Source organism: Bufo bufo, chromosome 7 (genome assembly GCF_905171765.1).
Source record: "Bufo bufo chromosome 7, aBufBuf1.1, whole genome shotgun sequence".
In the NCBI taxonomy this organism is placed as follows: domain Eukaryota; kingdom Metazoa; phylum Chordata; class Amphibia; order Anura; family Bufonidae; genus Bufo; species Bufo bufo.
Window position 1 is genome coordinate 1,286,167 of NC_053395.1, and position 15,738 is coordinate 1,301,904.

The 15,738-nt window shown below is 56.0% G+C and overlaps 2 protein-coding genes across 2 annotated transcripts in view; one reads left to right on the top strand and one right to left on the bottom strand.

The window, feature by feature from the left end:
• Positions 1-15,738, top strand: part of LOC121008516 (TBC1 domain family member 10B-like) — a 959,042-nt gene that overhangs the window by 529,063 nt on the left and 414,241 nt on the right. The gene's annotated exons all lie outside the window — the stretch shown is intronic.
• On the bottom strand, positions 218-15,167 carry FBRS (fibrosin). The gene is made up of 20 exons (XM_040441128.1): positions 15,032-15,167; positions 11,231-11,560; positions 11,004-11,147; positions 10,858-10,914; positions 10,750-10,785; positions 10,634-10,663; positions 10,511-10,559; positions 9,665-9,905; positions 9,382-9,590; positions 9,141-9,301; positions 9,015-9,068; positions 8,006-8,101; positions 6,832-6,897; positions 6,493-6,516; positions 6,191-6,262; positions 5,153-5,246; positions 4,999-5,076; positions 1,471-1,554; positions 1,119-1,299; positions 218-1,041 (listed from the first exon to the last, which is right to left on the bottom strand). The coding sequence occupies exons 2-20, from the start codon at positions 11,486-11,488 to the stop codon at positions 405-407; spliced, it is 2,571 nt and encodes an 856-aa protein (XP_040297062.1). The 5' UTR covers positions 11,489-11,560; positions 15,032-15,167; the 3' UTR covers positions 218-404.

A 15,738-nucleotide genomic window follows, 5' to 3' on the forward strand; every position in this document is an offset into this window, starting at 1 on the left:
TTTCCCTGATGCAGCATCTGGAGAAGAAATATCCACAGGTGATGAGAATACTGTTCCCGGATGTGCCCCCAGGACCCTGCCACCTACACAAGGTTTCATTAAAAGGTGTAGTCAGTGGAAAATAAGGTCTACTTCATGAAGGGGGGGGGGGGGGGGGGGAGCCAATCATCACTGACGAGGACAGATCGCCCTCCAAGGAGACGCTGACCATCCGAGGCAGTGGTGGGGAAAAGGTTTATTGATGTCCCCCTACCCAGCACATCTCTAATACAGAGGAACCTGGAAAAGGAATGGCCACCAGGGAACACAGTGCTTAAAATCACGTATACCATAAAAATGTACAAAAGCCCAGGGGGCGACGGGGTGGAATATATAAATATGTACACGCGGAGGCTGGAGCAGTTCTATCTGCAGTCTCTGTCCTTGAAAAGGTCTCTACGAGGAGGGGATCCCGGCCGCGACGTAGAGATTAGTGGTGGAGGGGCGCTCAGGAGGTTCATTGGAGGAGTCTTGCTGAGAAGTCCAGTCCCCGGGTGTGAATACAGCGCACCCAACATGGATTGAGCAGAAGGCTGCATGGCAACATGAGAAGGCAGACCATAAATACGCGCCCGTTCAAAGTCTTCACGCAGAATATGAGCTCGCTCTTCTCGCTGCTCATAAAGGTGTTGTGGAGGTGCAGGAGGAAGGCGAAGAGGAGGTGGATCCGCTCTACGGTACACATCTCTCCAGGCTTCCAGTGCATTGGGGTACTGTTCTCCTAGAAAAGCCCCACGCAGCCGTTCAAAGGGGGGAGACGGATGAGGCAGATGGAGCCCAGACAGCGGGGAGCGTCTTACTTCAAAGCTGAGCAGCTCAGGCTCCTCCTTCACCTTCACTTTGGAAGGATGGTCCGGTGTCAGGCGAGGCTTTGGGTCTGAGCTGCTTCCTGGTCTAATTGCAACGTAAGGGGAAAGAGTACGAGAGCCACGGTCCTCACTGCCGGGCAGACGCTGTGTGAGAGGAGAGACTCGCGGTGCCAAGCGGGCATACAGAAGATCCCTGTGCAAGAAAACAGACATGTCAAAAGCCTGCGTGACACCAAGTGACAAGAGTGAAGGCTCTGAGCCTGCTCTTACCGCTCCTTCTCATCCTTTATGTGGGTGCCGTGCGGATCCATGTCCCCAACTTTGCCACAGACCTGAGAGGGTGGTGCAGGGAAGGAAGGAGGGGTACGGTGCAGGCGATTCCAATGATCATGGGGGCTGGGGAAGCTGTGAGCCGCCGGGATCTCCTTCTGGTTATACATTGCGGAAGAATCTAGAACAGAAAAGAAGAAATGAAGCCATTCAGCAGCAGCAGTGAAAGCCCCTCCACAGATGATCATCTCTATGGGACTGCCAAAGAGGTGAATGGAGGAGAGCGGGGGTCAGATGTCCCATGATCCGACCACAATGGAGTCTGAGCGGGACTGAGGTCATTCACACTTACTAAACGAGGGGTTTCCCAGTCCACCAAATGCACCATTTGTCAAAGATGCGAGGGCAGATAATCCAGGCGACCGTAAGAAGTGATCTGAAAGAAAGAAACTGAAAGGATCAGCAGCAGAACTTTAGACCAGAGACGAGCTGGTTGTCAGGGCCAGACAACCCATAAAACACTAGCTCCAGTCCAGAGACAAGCCGGTCGTCAGGGCCAGACACCCCATAAAACACTAGCTCCAGTCCAAAGACAAGCCGGTTGTCAGGGCCAGACACCCCATAAAACACTAGCTCTAGTCCAGAGACAAGCTGGTTGTCAGGGCCAGACACCCCATAAAACACTAGCTCCAGTCCAGAGACAAGCTGGTTGTCAGGGCCAGACACCCCATAAAACACTAGCTCCAGTCCAGAGACAAGCTGGTTGTCAGGGCCAGACACCCCATAAAACACTAGCTCCAGTCCAGAGACAAGCTGGTTGTCAGGGCCAGACACCCCATAAAACACTAGCTCCAGTCCAGAGACAAGCTGGTTGTCAGGGCCAGACACCCCATAAAACACTAGCTCCAGTCCAGAGACAAGCGGGTTGTCAGGGCCAGACACCCCATAAAACACTAGCTCCAGTCCAGAGACAAGCTGGTTGTCAGGGCCAGACACCCCATAAAACACTAGCTCCAGTCCAGAGACAAGCTGGTTGTCAGGGCCAGACACCCCATAAAACACTAGCTCCAGTCCAGAGACAAGCTGGTTGTCAGGGCCAGACACCCCATAAAACACTAGCTCCAGTCCAGAGACAAGCTGGTTGTCAGGGCCAGACACCCCATAAAACACTAGCTCCAGTCCAGAGACAAGCCGCCTGTCAGGGCCAGACACCCCATAAAACACTAGCTCCAGTCCAGAGACAAGCGTGTTGTCAGGGCCAGACACCCCATAAAACACTAGCTCCAGTCCAGAGACAAGCTGGTTGTCAGGGCCAGACACCCCATAAAACACTAGCTCCAGTCCAGAGACAAGCCGGTTGTCAGGGCTGTCCCACACAGCACTCACTTGTGAACTCGTTGCTCCGGTGGTCTCCTGCAGGCATCCTGTGAGTGCAGATGCCATTGCCGGTTGTACAGATGGCGGGGACGCCCAGAGCGGTGAGGGGGAGCAGCATGTGCTTTATATTTTGTTACGTTCCCTCCAAACGGCATAGTCTATAGGGGAGGGGGGGGGGCTTCACTAGAGGGGGCGCTTGGGAGGTGCTCGCAGCGCTTGATCAGTAAGGAAAGACTAAAGCGCAGCTATTACAGGGAACGCCTTCTACTTCTGTCTGATTAACACCAGATGCTGAAATATTTGTATTCATTTCTGCACATTATTATGGAGGCGGCCATCTTACCTGAGCGGCTGTTTACAGGATCCAGAAATATTCTTTACCGCAACCGTACAGACCATAGGAGCCTGGGGATAACAGACTTCTACGTCGGAGTATTGTGGGCATGCTCGGTGATCAATAGGGGCGGCCACCAAGTGATATTAGTGAGGCGCGGGCTGCCCACCCTCCACATTCTTCCTTAGCGGCTCTTTATGAAAGGAGCAGAGCTTGGGTGCAGCAAGAGCAGTGGAGTCTGTCGGGGGAGCGCCCTCATCTCTGCAGTCCTGACTGTTGATGATGGGAGTTCATGAGCTGTCAGGAGGGCAGAGAAAAGGGAGCTAGGGCAGCCTGTGCTATACGTGAGAAGATGCTGGCTGCACAGGATACCGCCATCAATGGGGATATTCTGTCAAAAGCCGATGCATAGTTTTCTGAATTCTTTGTGGTCTGAGGGCAGGGGGTGACCCAGCGTCACACGTTAGGCTACTTTCACACTTGCGTTCGGTGCGGATCCGTCTGGTGTCTGCACAGACGTATCCACACCTATAATGCAAACGCTTGCATCTGTTCAGAACGGATCCGTCTGCATAAAAGCTTTTTCAGATCTGAGTTTTCACATCGTGAAAACTCAGATCAGACAGTATATTCTAACACAGAGGCGTTCCCATGGTGATGGGGACGCTTTAAGTTAGAATATACTAATAACTGTGTACATAACTGCCCCCTGCTGCCTGGCAGCACCCTATCTCTTACAGGGGGCTGTGATCCGCACAATTAACCCCTCAGGTGCCGCACTTGAGGGGGGTTAATTGTGCGTATCATAGTCCCCTGTAAGAGATCAGGGGCTGCCAGGCAGCAGGGGGCAGACCCCCCTCCCTCCACAGTTTTAAATTCATTGGTGGCCACTGTGGCCAGCAATTTTAGAAGTATTATACTTACCTGCGCTGTCTGTGGCCGGCCGGGCGCTCCTCTTACTGGTAAGTGACAGATCTGTGCTATAAGCAATGCGCCGCACAGACCTTTCACTTACCAGTAAGAGGAGCGACCGGCCGGACACAGACATCGCAGGTAAGTATAATACTTCTAAAAGTGCTAAGTAACCATGGCAGCCAGGACTGGTGGGGGGTGATTTTAATTAGTGGGGGGGGGAGACCACACGGGCCACCAATGAATTTAATACTGGGGAGAGAGGGAGGGGGGCCGCACTGGCCACCAATTAATTTAAAACTGGGGAGGGAGGGAGGGGGGTCTGGCCCCTGCTGCCTGGCAGCACCTGATCTCTTACAGGGGGCTATGATACGCACAATTAACCCCTCAGGTGTGGCACCTGAAGGGGTTAATTGCACGGATCGCAGCCCCCTGTAAGAGATCAGGTGCTGCCAGGCAGCAGAGGGCAGGTATATACACAGTTCTCAGTATATTCTAACTTGAAGCGTCCCCATCACCATGGGAACGCCTCTGTGTTAGAATATACTGTCGGATCTGAGTTTTCACGATCTAACTCAAATCCGATGGTATATTCTAACAGAGGCGTTCCCATGGTGATGGGGACGCTTCAAGTTAAAATATACCATCGGATTGGAGAAAACTCCAATTCGATGGTATATTAATAGGGACTGCTGACTTTACATTGAAAGTCAATGGGGGACGGATCAGTTTGCAATTGCACCATATTGTGTCAACGTCAAACGGATCCGTCCCCATTGACTTGCATCGTAAGTCTGGACGGATCCGTTTGGCTCTGCACGGCCAGGCGGACACGAAAATGCTGCAAGCTGCGTTTTGGTGTCCGCCTCCAGAGCGGAACGGAGCCAAACTGATGCATTCTGAACGGATCCTTATCCATTCAGAATGCATTGGGGATGAACGGATCAGTTCGGGGCCGCTTGTGAGAGCCCTCAAACGTATCTCACAAGCGGAACCCCAAACGCAAGTGTGAAAGTAGCCTTACTCTGCAGGACAAGCCATTTCCTGAGTGAAACCCATGATCCCGGAGCGGGAAGGTGCCGCAGCTCAGAGCTGCTCTAAGGTTCAGCCTAAACTACGGGGATGAGAACCTGAATGCCCCAGATTTATCCTCCCGCTTCAGCCACTGGGATTAGGCAGGAGGTCCATGGCCTTCCGAGGAAGTCACCCTTGGACTAGGACAACTTTTTTATCCAAATATTTTTGCCTATATCTCACCTGAGGGTCCGGCCTGTGAAAGGAACGCGGCGGCTGAAGGCGAAACCTGGAACTGCGCAGGGGTGTGCGATACAGCACCTTAAGAAAGACAGACGTGTTATGGAAAGAAATACACAGCAAGGCCTAGAGCGCACAACACGAGCAGCTTGATTACCAGTCATGAGCGAGGGCGGCCGATGACTAAGCCCCGAATTCAGACAGAGGAGATCGCTACGTAATTCAGGCTTGTGAGGATTCCCATGTGCAATCTGTGACGGAGACAAGAGATGTCCATGTGAGATGAGGAATTCAGGGGGACACGTCCATCCATGGAGCAATGTAATGTCACAGGCACCGCAGTGCAGTACCCGGCCGATTCACCCCCTACCTAGAAGCCTGTAGGCAGAGCGCCATGAACTTACAGCCCTCGTTAGTCTCATGCCTGAAGGGAAGGAACAACCACAAAGAAACAGGACCCTGGCCTAGAAGATGGCAAAACCCTCAATAATAGTAGAACAAGCCGCAAACTGCTGCAAAAAATGGGCATGAAAGCCGATGCAGAGGAGCAACTACACCACGGGAGAACACGATGGCCACCAAAGGACTAGGCTTTCAATAAGAAAGTGTCCAACAAATGGGAAGTCCTGGTGGTGCTCGCCATCTCCTCCATTGCAGCCCCACGGGTTTCCCACAATACAGGCTTCAGCTACTTCCAGCAAAGCCTTAAAGAGTGACTGAGCGGCGGGGGGCATGCTTGAGCAGAGACACAGGACCCACCTTCACATGACTGGAGGGGGGCACCGCGATTAGACCCCACCGATCAGACACTCGTCTCCTCTCTTGTGGATAAACTTGTATTGGGGGAAAACCAGACAAAACGTGATGGCCAACACCTAACCACAGGTCTTAATCTGAGGGGTCATGGTGGCACAGCTACACATCATCTCCCAGGGTTCTGCTTCTCTTCAGAAGTATATGTGGCTGCCCAATGTCCCCAAGAGTCGCCTGGACAGACGCTTCAAGTCCTGGACCTCCAGCCAAGCACCACATGGATATGTCAGTGCTTCACCATCTCCAGGGTATCATGGGGAGTGAAATGGAAACCCCTAGGGGAGGTCTTCACTGTAGGAGATCGCAGACATCTCATGTTTCTAGAAAGTCAGAATGGTCTCAGAATACAATGAAAGACACGAGGAGGGAGACGAGACTCTACCTTGATTCTCTCCTGATGCCGCAGGATCATATACGCCACGCGGACATGCATCGCACACCAGCGGCCGGGCCTCTGTGACACAACAACATGAAGCGGATTAAACCTCAACAGCCAAAGAGCCTTCTGCCATTTACCTTTCAGCACAGACCAGATCTTCCTGGCTCGCTCTTAGCACTGGACAGACAGACATTGGTGCAGACAAAGTGGAATGTGATAAAGCAGCTAAAATACAGTGGTTTAAAGGGGCAGGGACACTTGCCTCAGATGATGGAGGCATCCCGCACACAAGGACTGACACTTACCCTTGGTTTGAATTGTTCAGTCATCTGGAGAAAGAAGAAAACCTGGAATAAGCATCTGGAGCATGAGCAGGCCCGGTGGCCGTCTGAAGACCTCCCAGCATGCCTTTCACCATTCATGACATCATCACAGTCATTTCCAGGCACCCTCAGCATCCCCTACACTCCAGCTGTGGTGAGACTACAACTCCCAGCACGCACGCTTGTTTGGCTGTTCTCAGAGCTCCCATAGAAGTGAATGGAGCATGCTGGGAGTTTCACACGTTGCTGACCCCTGCCCTACACCCATCTCCTGACGCAAGAACATCCCACCACCATTTGTCCTCCATGGTGATTTCTTACCTGAGGAGCCTTGTGGGGAATGGGTGGAGGCATAGAGCATCGCGAGGCCAGCTCAGAACTTGTGCTCTGTAACGAATACAGGAAATGAAGAGACAGAGCAATAATGGCCGCTCTCCACATTCAATGGCCGAGGTTCGGCCGACCTCCCCCATACACGTGTTCAGTGAGGAAGCCTCTGCCCAGAACAGACGGACGGGGCGAATAGATATTTACAGTGTTGGCCGAACCTGACCATCTTAGCTGGAGCGGCTGACAATACAGCAGTGTGCACAGGCCGTCAAGGCTATGGACACCTTTGGGGCAATTTCTTTTTATTATTGCATTCTACTCATTTTGAGCTAAAAATTTTTTTAAATTGGTCTATTAAAATATGGAGCCTTTTCTCTGCACAGGGCTGAGATTCTGTAGTAACAGGGTCTGAATTTTCTCTCTGCTCCGTCAGGCAGCTCAGCTGATGGCTCCTTATCTCTGACCTAATAGCACAGTATAACGTCCTATTACACCTGCAGATGTGGCAGGCGATAGGGAGGAGGCGTTCCTGCGCGGTAATCGTCTGCTCGCTAGCGGAGGAGACGCTATTACATGCAGAGATCTCCTCCACAGTATAGGGGGAAGATCACTATTGCCCTCGCTCTTCTCCATACAGAAGCGCTTCTTCCTGACAATCATCTGCTCGTCAGTGGAGGAGACGCATTTACATGCAGCGATCTCCTCCACAGTACAGGGAGCAGTGATCACTAATGCCATCGCTCCTCCCCATACAGAAGCGCTCCTTCCTGACAGTCGCCTGCTCGTCAGTGGAGGAGACACATTTACATGCAGCGATCTCCTCCACAGTACAGGGAGCAGTGATCACTAATGCCATCGCTAGTCTCCGTACTGATTCATTGTTTGCCGGCAGCAGATAGTGATTACAAGGCGGCAGTATTACACCACCAGATCATCGCTATAAAGGGTTAACTGTGAAGGTGGATCCTTTTTTTAGCGGTTTGTTCAGTTTTAATATAACCGGATCCGTCAGGATGTATTAAATGGCTCGGATACGGTTAATTCCGGTTTTCAGATCCTCTGCAGATGTGAAAATGGCCTCAAATGCAATCATTAAAAAAAATCTGCCCTCGAAGGAGTGCATAACCCCCCCCCCCCCCCCCCAAAAAAAATATAACAGCCTCACCTTGGGTTGAAAGGCGCCCTGTAGAGATCCAAAGGAGACGCTCGGAGGTAGAACCGGGGGGAGAGCAGTGATAACCGGAGAAAAGGGGGTAAAAAACTGCAAAACACAAAAATAAAATCAGCAACCGACACTGCGGATGAGAGGGGGTGAGAGGGAGCAGGAGAGGGGGTGAGAGGGAGCAGGGCATCGGGGGAGGGGGTGAGAGGGAGCAGGAGAGGGGTGAGAGGGAGCAGGAGAGGGGGTGAGAGGGAGCAGGAGAGGGGGTGAGAGGGAGCAGGAGAGGGGGTGAGAGGGAGCAGGAGAGGAAACAGGGCATCGGGGGAGGGGGGGAGAGGGAGCAGGGCATCAGGGGAGGGGGTGAGAGGGAGCAGGGCATCGGGGGAGGGGGTGAGAGGGAGCAGGGCATCGGGGGAGGGGGTGAGAGGGAGCAGGGCATCGGGGGAGGGGGTGAGAGGGAGCAGGGCATCGGGGGAGGGGGTGAGAGGGAGCAGGGCATCGGGGGAGGGGGTGAGAGGGAGCAGGGCATCGGGGGAGGGGGTGAGAGGGAGCAGGGCATCGGGGGAGGGGGTGAGAGGGAGCAGGAGAGGGGTGAGAGGGAGCAGGAGAGGGGGTGAGAGGGAGCAGGAGAGGGGGTGAGAGGGAGCAGGAGAGGAAACAGGGCATCGGGGGAGGGGGGGAGAGGGAGCAGGGCATCAGGGGAGGGGGTGAGAGGGAGCAGGGCATCAGGGGAGGGGGTGAGAGGGAGCAGGGCATCGGGGGAGGGGGTGAGAGGGAGCAGGGCATCGGGGGAGGGGGTGAGAGGGAGCAGGGCATCGGGGGAGGGGGTGAGAGGGAGCAGGGCATCGGGGGAGGGGGTGAGAGGGAGCAGGGCATCGGGGGAGGGGGTGAGAGGGAGCAGGGCATCGGGGGAGGGGGTGAGAGGGAGCAGGGCATCGGGGGAGGGGGTGAGAGGGAGCAGGGCATCGGGGGAGGGGGTGAGCAGGGCGTTGGGGGGTAAAGAGGCGCTTACTGAGCTGGGGTTCCCTCTGTACAGACTTTCTATTTTACTTGGAAATTTCTCAAACTGTAAAGAAAGTGAAAGAGGTTAGAGGGCGTGACACGGGCGGAAGGGGCGGCCTGGAGGGCGCAGACTCACGTTGTGGGGGTAGGGGGTGAAGTGCTGGTGTGTGTGCTGGTGAGTATGCTGATGGTTGTGCTGGTGGAACTGGATGGGTCTGACGGCAGCACCGATCTCTGCCGCGCTCCCAGGAGCCGCCAAGAACCGCGAGCCCATCTCTTGACCAATGATATTATGCTCTAGAAGAAAGAGAGGCGACCACATTACACATAGAGCCAAGCTCCGCCCACCTGAAACCCCCACCCCCCGCTGTACTTACCCGACATCACAGCCGCAGGAGCATGACCTGAGACCTGCAGAAGTGGGGGAGGGGGCGGAAGGGCTTGAGTGGGGGCAAACAGGTTCATGTGATGATGGGAAGGAGGACGCAGGGCGGAGGGGAGGCTGGAGGAGGCCGTGTGAACAGGAAGTGAAATAGACGGCGTGGCAGGTCTCGGAGCGGGCACAGGCTTGGGGGCGGAGCTCCTGCTGGCAGAACAAGACACGGTTAGATCCAGGCTCACACACGTATGATCACGAACGCCACCGGTGCCGACTCTCACCTACTGGCCCCAGGTTGCACACTGGGAGGTGGCGGTGGAGGAGTCGGCAGGACAGGAACCGGCTCCACTTTGGGGGAGGCACTGGGTGGATCCTGTGATGGAGCAGCAGGTGTCGGAGGCTGCAGGGCGGGAACATACTCCATCATCTCTGGCTCCTGGCTCTTCTCACAGCTTCTCCCCAAACCAGAAATCTGGGCCAAGACCGTCAATTTCAGCCGACCGCCGGAGATGGGAGGCGAAGCTGCGGGGAGACAAAGGGGCGAAATACGTAACATCTCAAAAAAGTATTTGCCCCCCATGAGGACCACAAAGCCATTCTGGAACCCTATGGGTATTAATGTGGCCCCTGCTGGTTTGGGACAGGTCTCCAGGGAGCTGTACCCTTTAGAGGTTGGGCTCTGATGAGGTCCAGAAAGGGGCCCCAACATCTGCTCCTCCAGACATTGTTCTCAGGCATCAGCCAAACCAACATCTCCTCGCCCAGACGGTCAAGTGCACCCGCCGCCAGACGGTGAAGTGCACCCGCCGCCAGACGGTCAAGTGCACCCGCCGCCAGACGGTCAAGTGCACCCGCCGCCAGACGGTCAAGTGCACCCGCCGCCAGACGGTCAAGTGCACACTCCAGAGAACAAGAATCCACTGGTCCAGCGCATGAAGCTCTGGATGGGCACATCTTCCAAGGAGAGGCTTACTCCCCCTGCACATTCCCAGATCTGGTCTTACAGGTGGGGCCCAACAAGCTGACTTGTTGGAAAGATGGTTCCCATTCTGTGTGACGCAGCAGAGCCCACTCATTATAGGCTGCGGGGGGCACGACCAATGATGGGGACAACGACCTACAAGTACCTGTGTTTGTAGACACTGTGAAGGACACGGCCAGGTCATCACCGGGAACCTGCAGAGAAGGACATGATGAGACCACCCAGAGGGGCAACACCCCAAAACTAGGGCAGAAGAGAAGGTGCCTACCTGCTCCTCGGAGCTGCTCTCAGCATCGCACTGAAAAAGATGGAGAAGAGGTGAAATGTGAGCGTCACCCGACACCCGGGAGGAAAGAGCGGGGGATGGGAGAAGACCCTACTCACAATGTATCCGGCGTCCAGGCCGCAGTGCAGACAGTCCTGAAAGAGACAACAGCGGGTCAGGGGCAGGAGAGGCGGGCGTGCCAGCCCCCCGGGCGCTGCTCCACTCACCTGACCGGCGGCATCCTGAGCCACGTGCACTGAACCCACCCCCAGGCAGCGCCGTTTCTGTAAAGGAGAAGACATTTAGAGAGAAGGCACCTGAGCAGACCCCCGTCTGGAAGAGGAACGCCTGAGCAGTGAGGGGCGTCACCTACCTGGCCCTTGTGCGCCCGCTCCTCCAGATGCTTCTCACTGGCCCCGGGGTCCTCCGAGCTGGCCCCATCACTTCTCTTTCTCTTTCCCAGGGGTCTTTGTCGGTAGGGTTCCTCCAGTGGGGCGGACTCCATGGAGACGTCTCTCTACAGAACACGGTGGGAATATGAGCACCAAGGCAGAACCTGAGGGCCCCTCCCCCAACTCCTCCCACTCAGGGGCCCCTCACCTGCATGGCCTCCAGGCTGCCATAGCTGCTGATACAGAAGCCGTCGATCAGATCTTCCTCCCGCAGGACGGCGCTCTCCTCCCCTCTCTTCCGTCGCTTCTTCTTGCGCTGTGGGCGTGGCCAGACAGTCGGCTCCGGACTTGATGACAAGGAGTTTGCAGGTGAAGGGCCCCTCTGCCGATCTCTTTGGGCCTTTGAGCGCCTGCGTGGGAGGCGGGGCCCAGAGCAGCTCCGAGACATCTGGGGCGGGGCCTCCATGTCCAGGGCTTTACCCTCCAGGCTGTAGCATCTCCACACTCTGCCCGGGTGGGGGGGGAGGGTTAGCCGAACCTGGGCACAGGAGACAGGGCGCCGGGGGTGATCAGAGGGCAGAAGATGCTGGGGGGCACCGGAGAAACGGGCATGCCGGGGGGGGGGGGGGGGGGGTTCAACAACCCAACGCGGAGGGGGTGGCCCCTCCTGATGAGGAGGTGGGGGGGGTGACTGCACTGATGGGGGCTGTGAGGGGGTGACCCCAGTAATGGACCTGATGTGAGGGGGTGACCTCAGTGATGGACCTGATGTGAGGGGGTGACCTCAGTGATGGATCTGATGTGGGAGGTGACCTCAGTGATGGATCTGATGTGGGAGGTGACCTCAGTGATGGATCTGATGTGGGGGGTGACCTCAGTGATGGACCTGATGTGGGGGTGACCTCAGTGATGGATCTGATGTGGGGGGTGACCTCAGTGATGGATCTGATGTGGGGGGTGACCTCAGTGATGGATCTGATGTGGGGGGTGACCTCAGTGATGGATCTGATGTGGGGGGTGACCTCAGTGATGGATCTGATGTGGGGGATGACCTCAGTGATAGACCTGATGTGGGGGGTGACCTCAGTGATAGACCTGATGTGGGGGGTGACCTCAGTGATGGATCTGATGTGGGGGGTGACGGAGGACCGGTCAGGGATGGACCTGATGTGGGGGGTGACCTCAGTGATGGATCTGATGTGGGGGGGGGGGGGGGGTGACCTCAGTGATGGACCTGATGTGGGGGTTGACGGAGGACCGGTCAGGGATGGACCTGATGTGGGGGGTTACCTCAGTGATGGATCTGATGTGGGGGGGGGGGGGGGTGACCTCAGTGATGGACCTGATGTGGGGGGTGACCTCAGTGATGGACCTGATGTGGGGGGTGACCTCAGTGATGGACCTGATGTGGGGGGTGATCTCAGTGATGGATCTGATGTGGGGGGTGATCTCAGTGATGGATCTGATGTGGGGGGTGATCTCAGTGATGGATCTGATGTGGGGGGTGACCTCAGTGATGGACCTGATGTTGGGGGGACCTCAGTGATGGACCTGATGTGGGGGGTGACCTCAGTGATGGACCTGATGTGGGGGGTGACCTCAGTGATGGACCTGATGTGGGGGGGTGACCTCAGTGATGGACCTGATGTGGGGGGTGATCTCAGTGATGGACCTGATGTGGGGGGTGATCTCAGTGATGGACCTGATGTGGGGGGTGACCTCAGTGATGGACCTGATGTGGGGGTTGACGGAGGACCGGTCAGGGATGGACCTGATGTGGGGGGTGATCTCAGTGATGGACCTGATGTGGGGGGGGACCTCAGTGATGGACCTGATGTGGGGGGTGATCTCAGTGATGGACCTGATGTGGGGGGGGGACCTCAGTGATGGACCTGATGTGGGGGGTGACGGAGGACCGGTCAGGGATGGACCTGATGTGGGGGGTGATCTCAGTGATGGACCTGATGTGGGGGGTGACGGAGGACCGGTCAGGGATGGACCTGATGTGGGGGGTGACCTCAGTGATGGACCTGATGTGGGGGTGACCTCAGTGATGGACCTGATGTGGGGGGGTGACCTCAGTGATGGACCTGATGTGGGGGGTGACCTCAGTGATGAACCTGATGTGGGGGGTGACCTCAGTGATGGACCTGATGTGGGGGGGGGGGGGGTGACCTCAGTGATGGACCTGATGTGGGGGGGGGGGGTGACCTCAGTGATGGACCTGATGTGGGGGTGACCTCAGTGATGGATCTGATGTGGGGGGGGGGTGACCTCAGTGATGGATCTGATGTGGGGGGTGACCTCAGTGATGGACCTGATGTGGGGGGTGACCTCAGTGATGGACCTGATGTGTGTGGGGGGGGGTGACCTCAGTGATGGACCTGATGTGGGGGTGACCTCAGTGATGGATCTGATGTGGGGGGTGACCTCAGTGATGGATCTGATGTGGGGGGTGACCTCAGTGATGGACCTGATGTGGGGGGGGGGGGGTGACCTCAGTGATGGACCTGATGTGGGGGGTGATCTCAGTGATGGACCTGATGTGGGGGTGACCTCAGTGATGGACCTGATGTGGGGGGTGACCTCAGTGATGGACCTGATGTGGGGGGTGACCTCAGTGATGGACCTGATGTGGGGGGTGACGGAGGACCGGTCAGGGATGGACCTGATGTGGGGGGTGACCTCAGTGATGGACCTGATGTGGGGGGTGATCTCAGTGATGGACCTGATGTGGGGGTGACCTCAGTGATGGATCTGATGTGGGGGGTGATCTCAGTGATGGACCTGATGTGGGGGGTGACGGAGGACCGGTCAGGGATGGACCGGTCAGGGATGGACCTGATGTGGGGGGTGACCTCAGTGATGAACCTGATGTGGGGGGTGACCTCAGTGATGGACCTGATGTGGGGGTGACCTCAGTGATGGATCTGATGTGGGGGGTGACCTCAGTGATGGACCTGATGTGGGGGGTGACCTCAGTGATGGACCTGATGTGGGGGGTGATCTCAGTGATGGACCTGATGTGGGGGTGACCTCAGTGATGGATCTGATGTGGGGGTGACCTCATTGATGGATCTGATGTGGAGGGTGATCTCAGTGATGGACCTGATGTGGGGGGTGACCTCAGTGATGGACCTGATGTGGGGGGTGACCTCAGTGATGGATCTGATGTGGGGGGTGACCTCAGTGATGGACCTGATGTGGGGGGTGATCTCAGTGATGGACCTGATGTGGGGGGTGATCTCAGTGATGGACCTGATGTGGGGGGTGACCTCAGTGATGGACCTGATGTGGGGGGGGGGGGGGTGACCTCAGTGATGGACCTGATGTGGGGGGTGACCTCAGTGATGGATCTGATGTGGGGGGTGACCTCAGTGATGGATCTGATGTGGGGGGTGACCTCAGTGATGGACCTGATGTGGGGGGTGACCTCAGTGATGGACCTGATGTGGGGGGTGACCTCAGTGATGGACCTGATGTGGGGGGTGACCTCAGTGATGGACCTGATGTGGGGGGTGACCTCAGTGATGGACCTGATGTGGGGGGTGACCTCAGTGATGGACCTGATGTGGGGGGTGACCTCAGTGATGGACCTGATGTGGGGGGTGACCTCAGTGATGGACCTGATGTGGGGGGTGACCTCAGTGATGGACCTGATGTGGGGGGTGATCTCAGTGATGGACCTGATGTGGGGGTGACCTCAGTGATGGATCTGATGTGGGGGGTGACCTCAGTGATGGATCTGATGTGGGGGGTGACCTCAGTGATGGACCTGATGTGGGGGGTGACCTCAGTGATGGACCTGATGTGGGGGGTGACCTCAGTGATGGACCTGATGTGGGGGGTGACCTCAGTGATGGACCTGATGTGGGGGGTGACCTCAGTGATGGACCTGATGTGGGGGGTGACCTCAGTGATGGACCTGATGTGGGGGGTGACGGAGGACCGGTCAGGGATGGACGGGGAGTAGCCGGGTTCCCTGCATCTCCGGGGGAGCTCCTGATACCTGAGCTGGGGGCGGGGGTCTTCTCCGGGAGTCGGGGGTCTCTAGGTGCGACGGGATGCTCTCTCCTCCTCCCCCGGACCCGTCCCCGGTCTCCGGTCTTTTCCCTTTCTCTTCAGGCCCCGCCTTCCGCAATCAACGTTCTGCGTGCTTAAAACGTAATGACGTCAGTCGCGAAGGAAAAAAGAAATTACGTCCGCCATTTTCCTGTAGATAAATCACTGGGGAAATGGCCGCCTCACCTGCGCTTCTGTAGGATGCCAGCATGACGTGAAGCCGCCATCTTAACAGCCCTGGTCTTCAACAAAATGTCTTCTGTTTGACAAAAAAAGGCGGAAGAGACAGAGGACACACCACTTTTTGGAAATTCAAAGAGGGACATTTACAGACCTCCCAAGTGTCTCTATTTTGGACCAAAGTGCCCCTGTCACCTTTTCTCCTTAAAGGGGCTCTCTGGGCTTTTATTATTGATAGGTGATCAATATCAGATCGGAGATATTGGCGATATCAGGCTTTACCATAGACCACAGCAGAGGACGGGAGACGGCACCGGCACACTGCTAACAACCGCCGATCGGATGTTGATGACCTATACTGAGGAGAGGTCATCAATAGTAAAAGCCCGGAGAACCCCTTTAACCAACAGCCCAAAAATTATCTAAATATCAATTTCTAAAATACAAATTGTATCAAACAAAGAAATAATATAC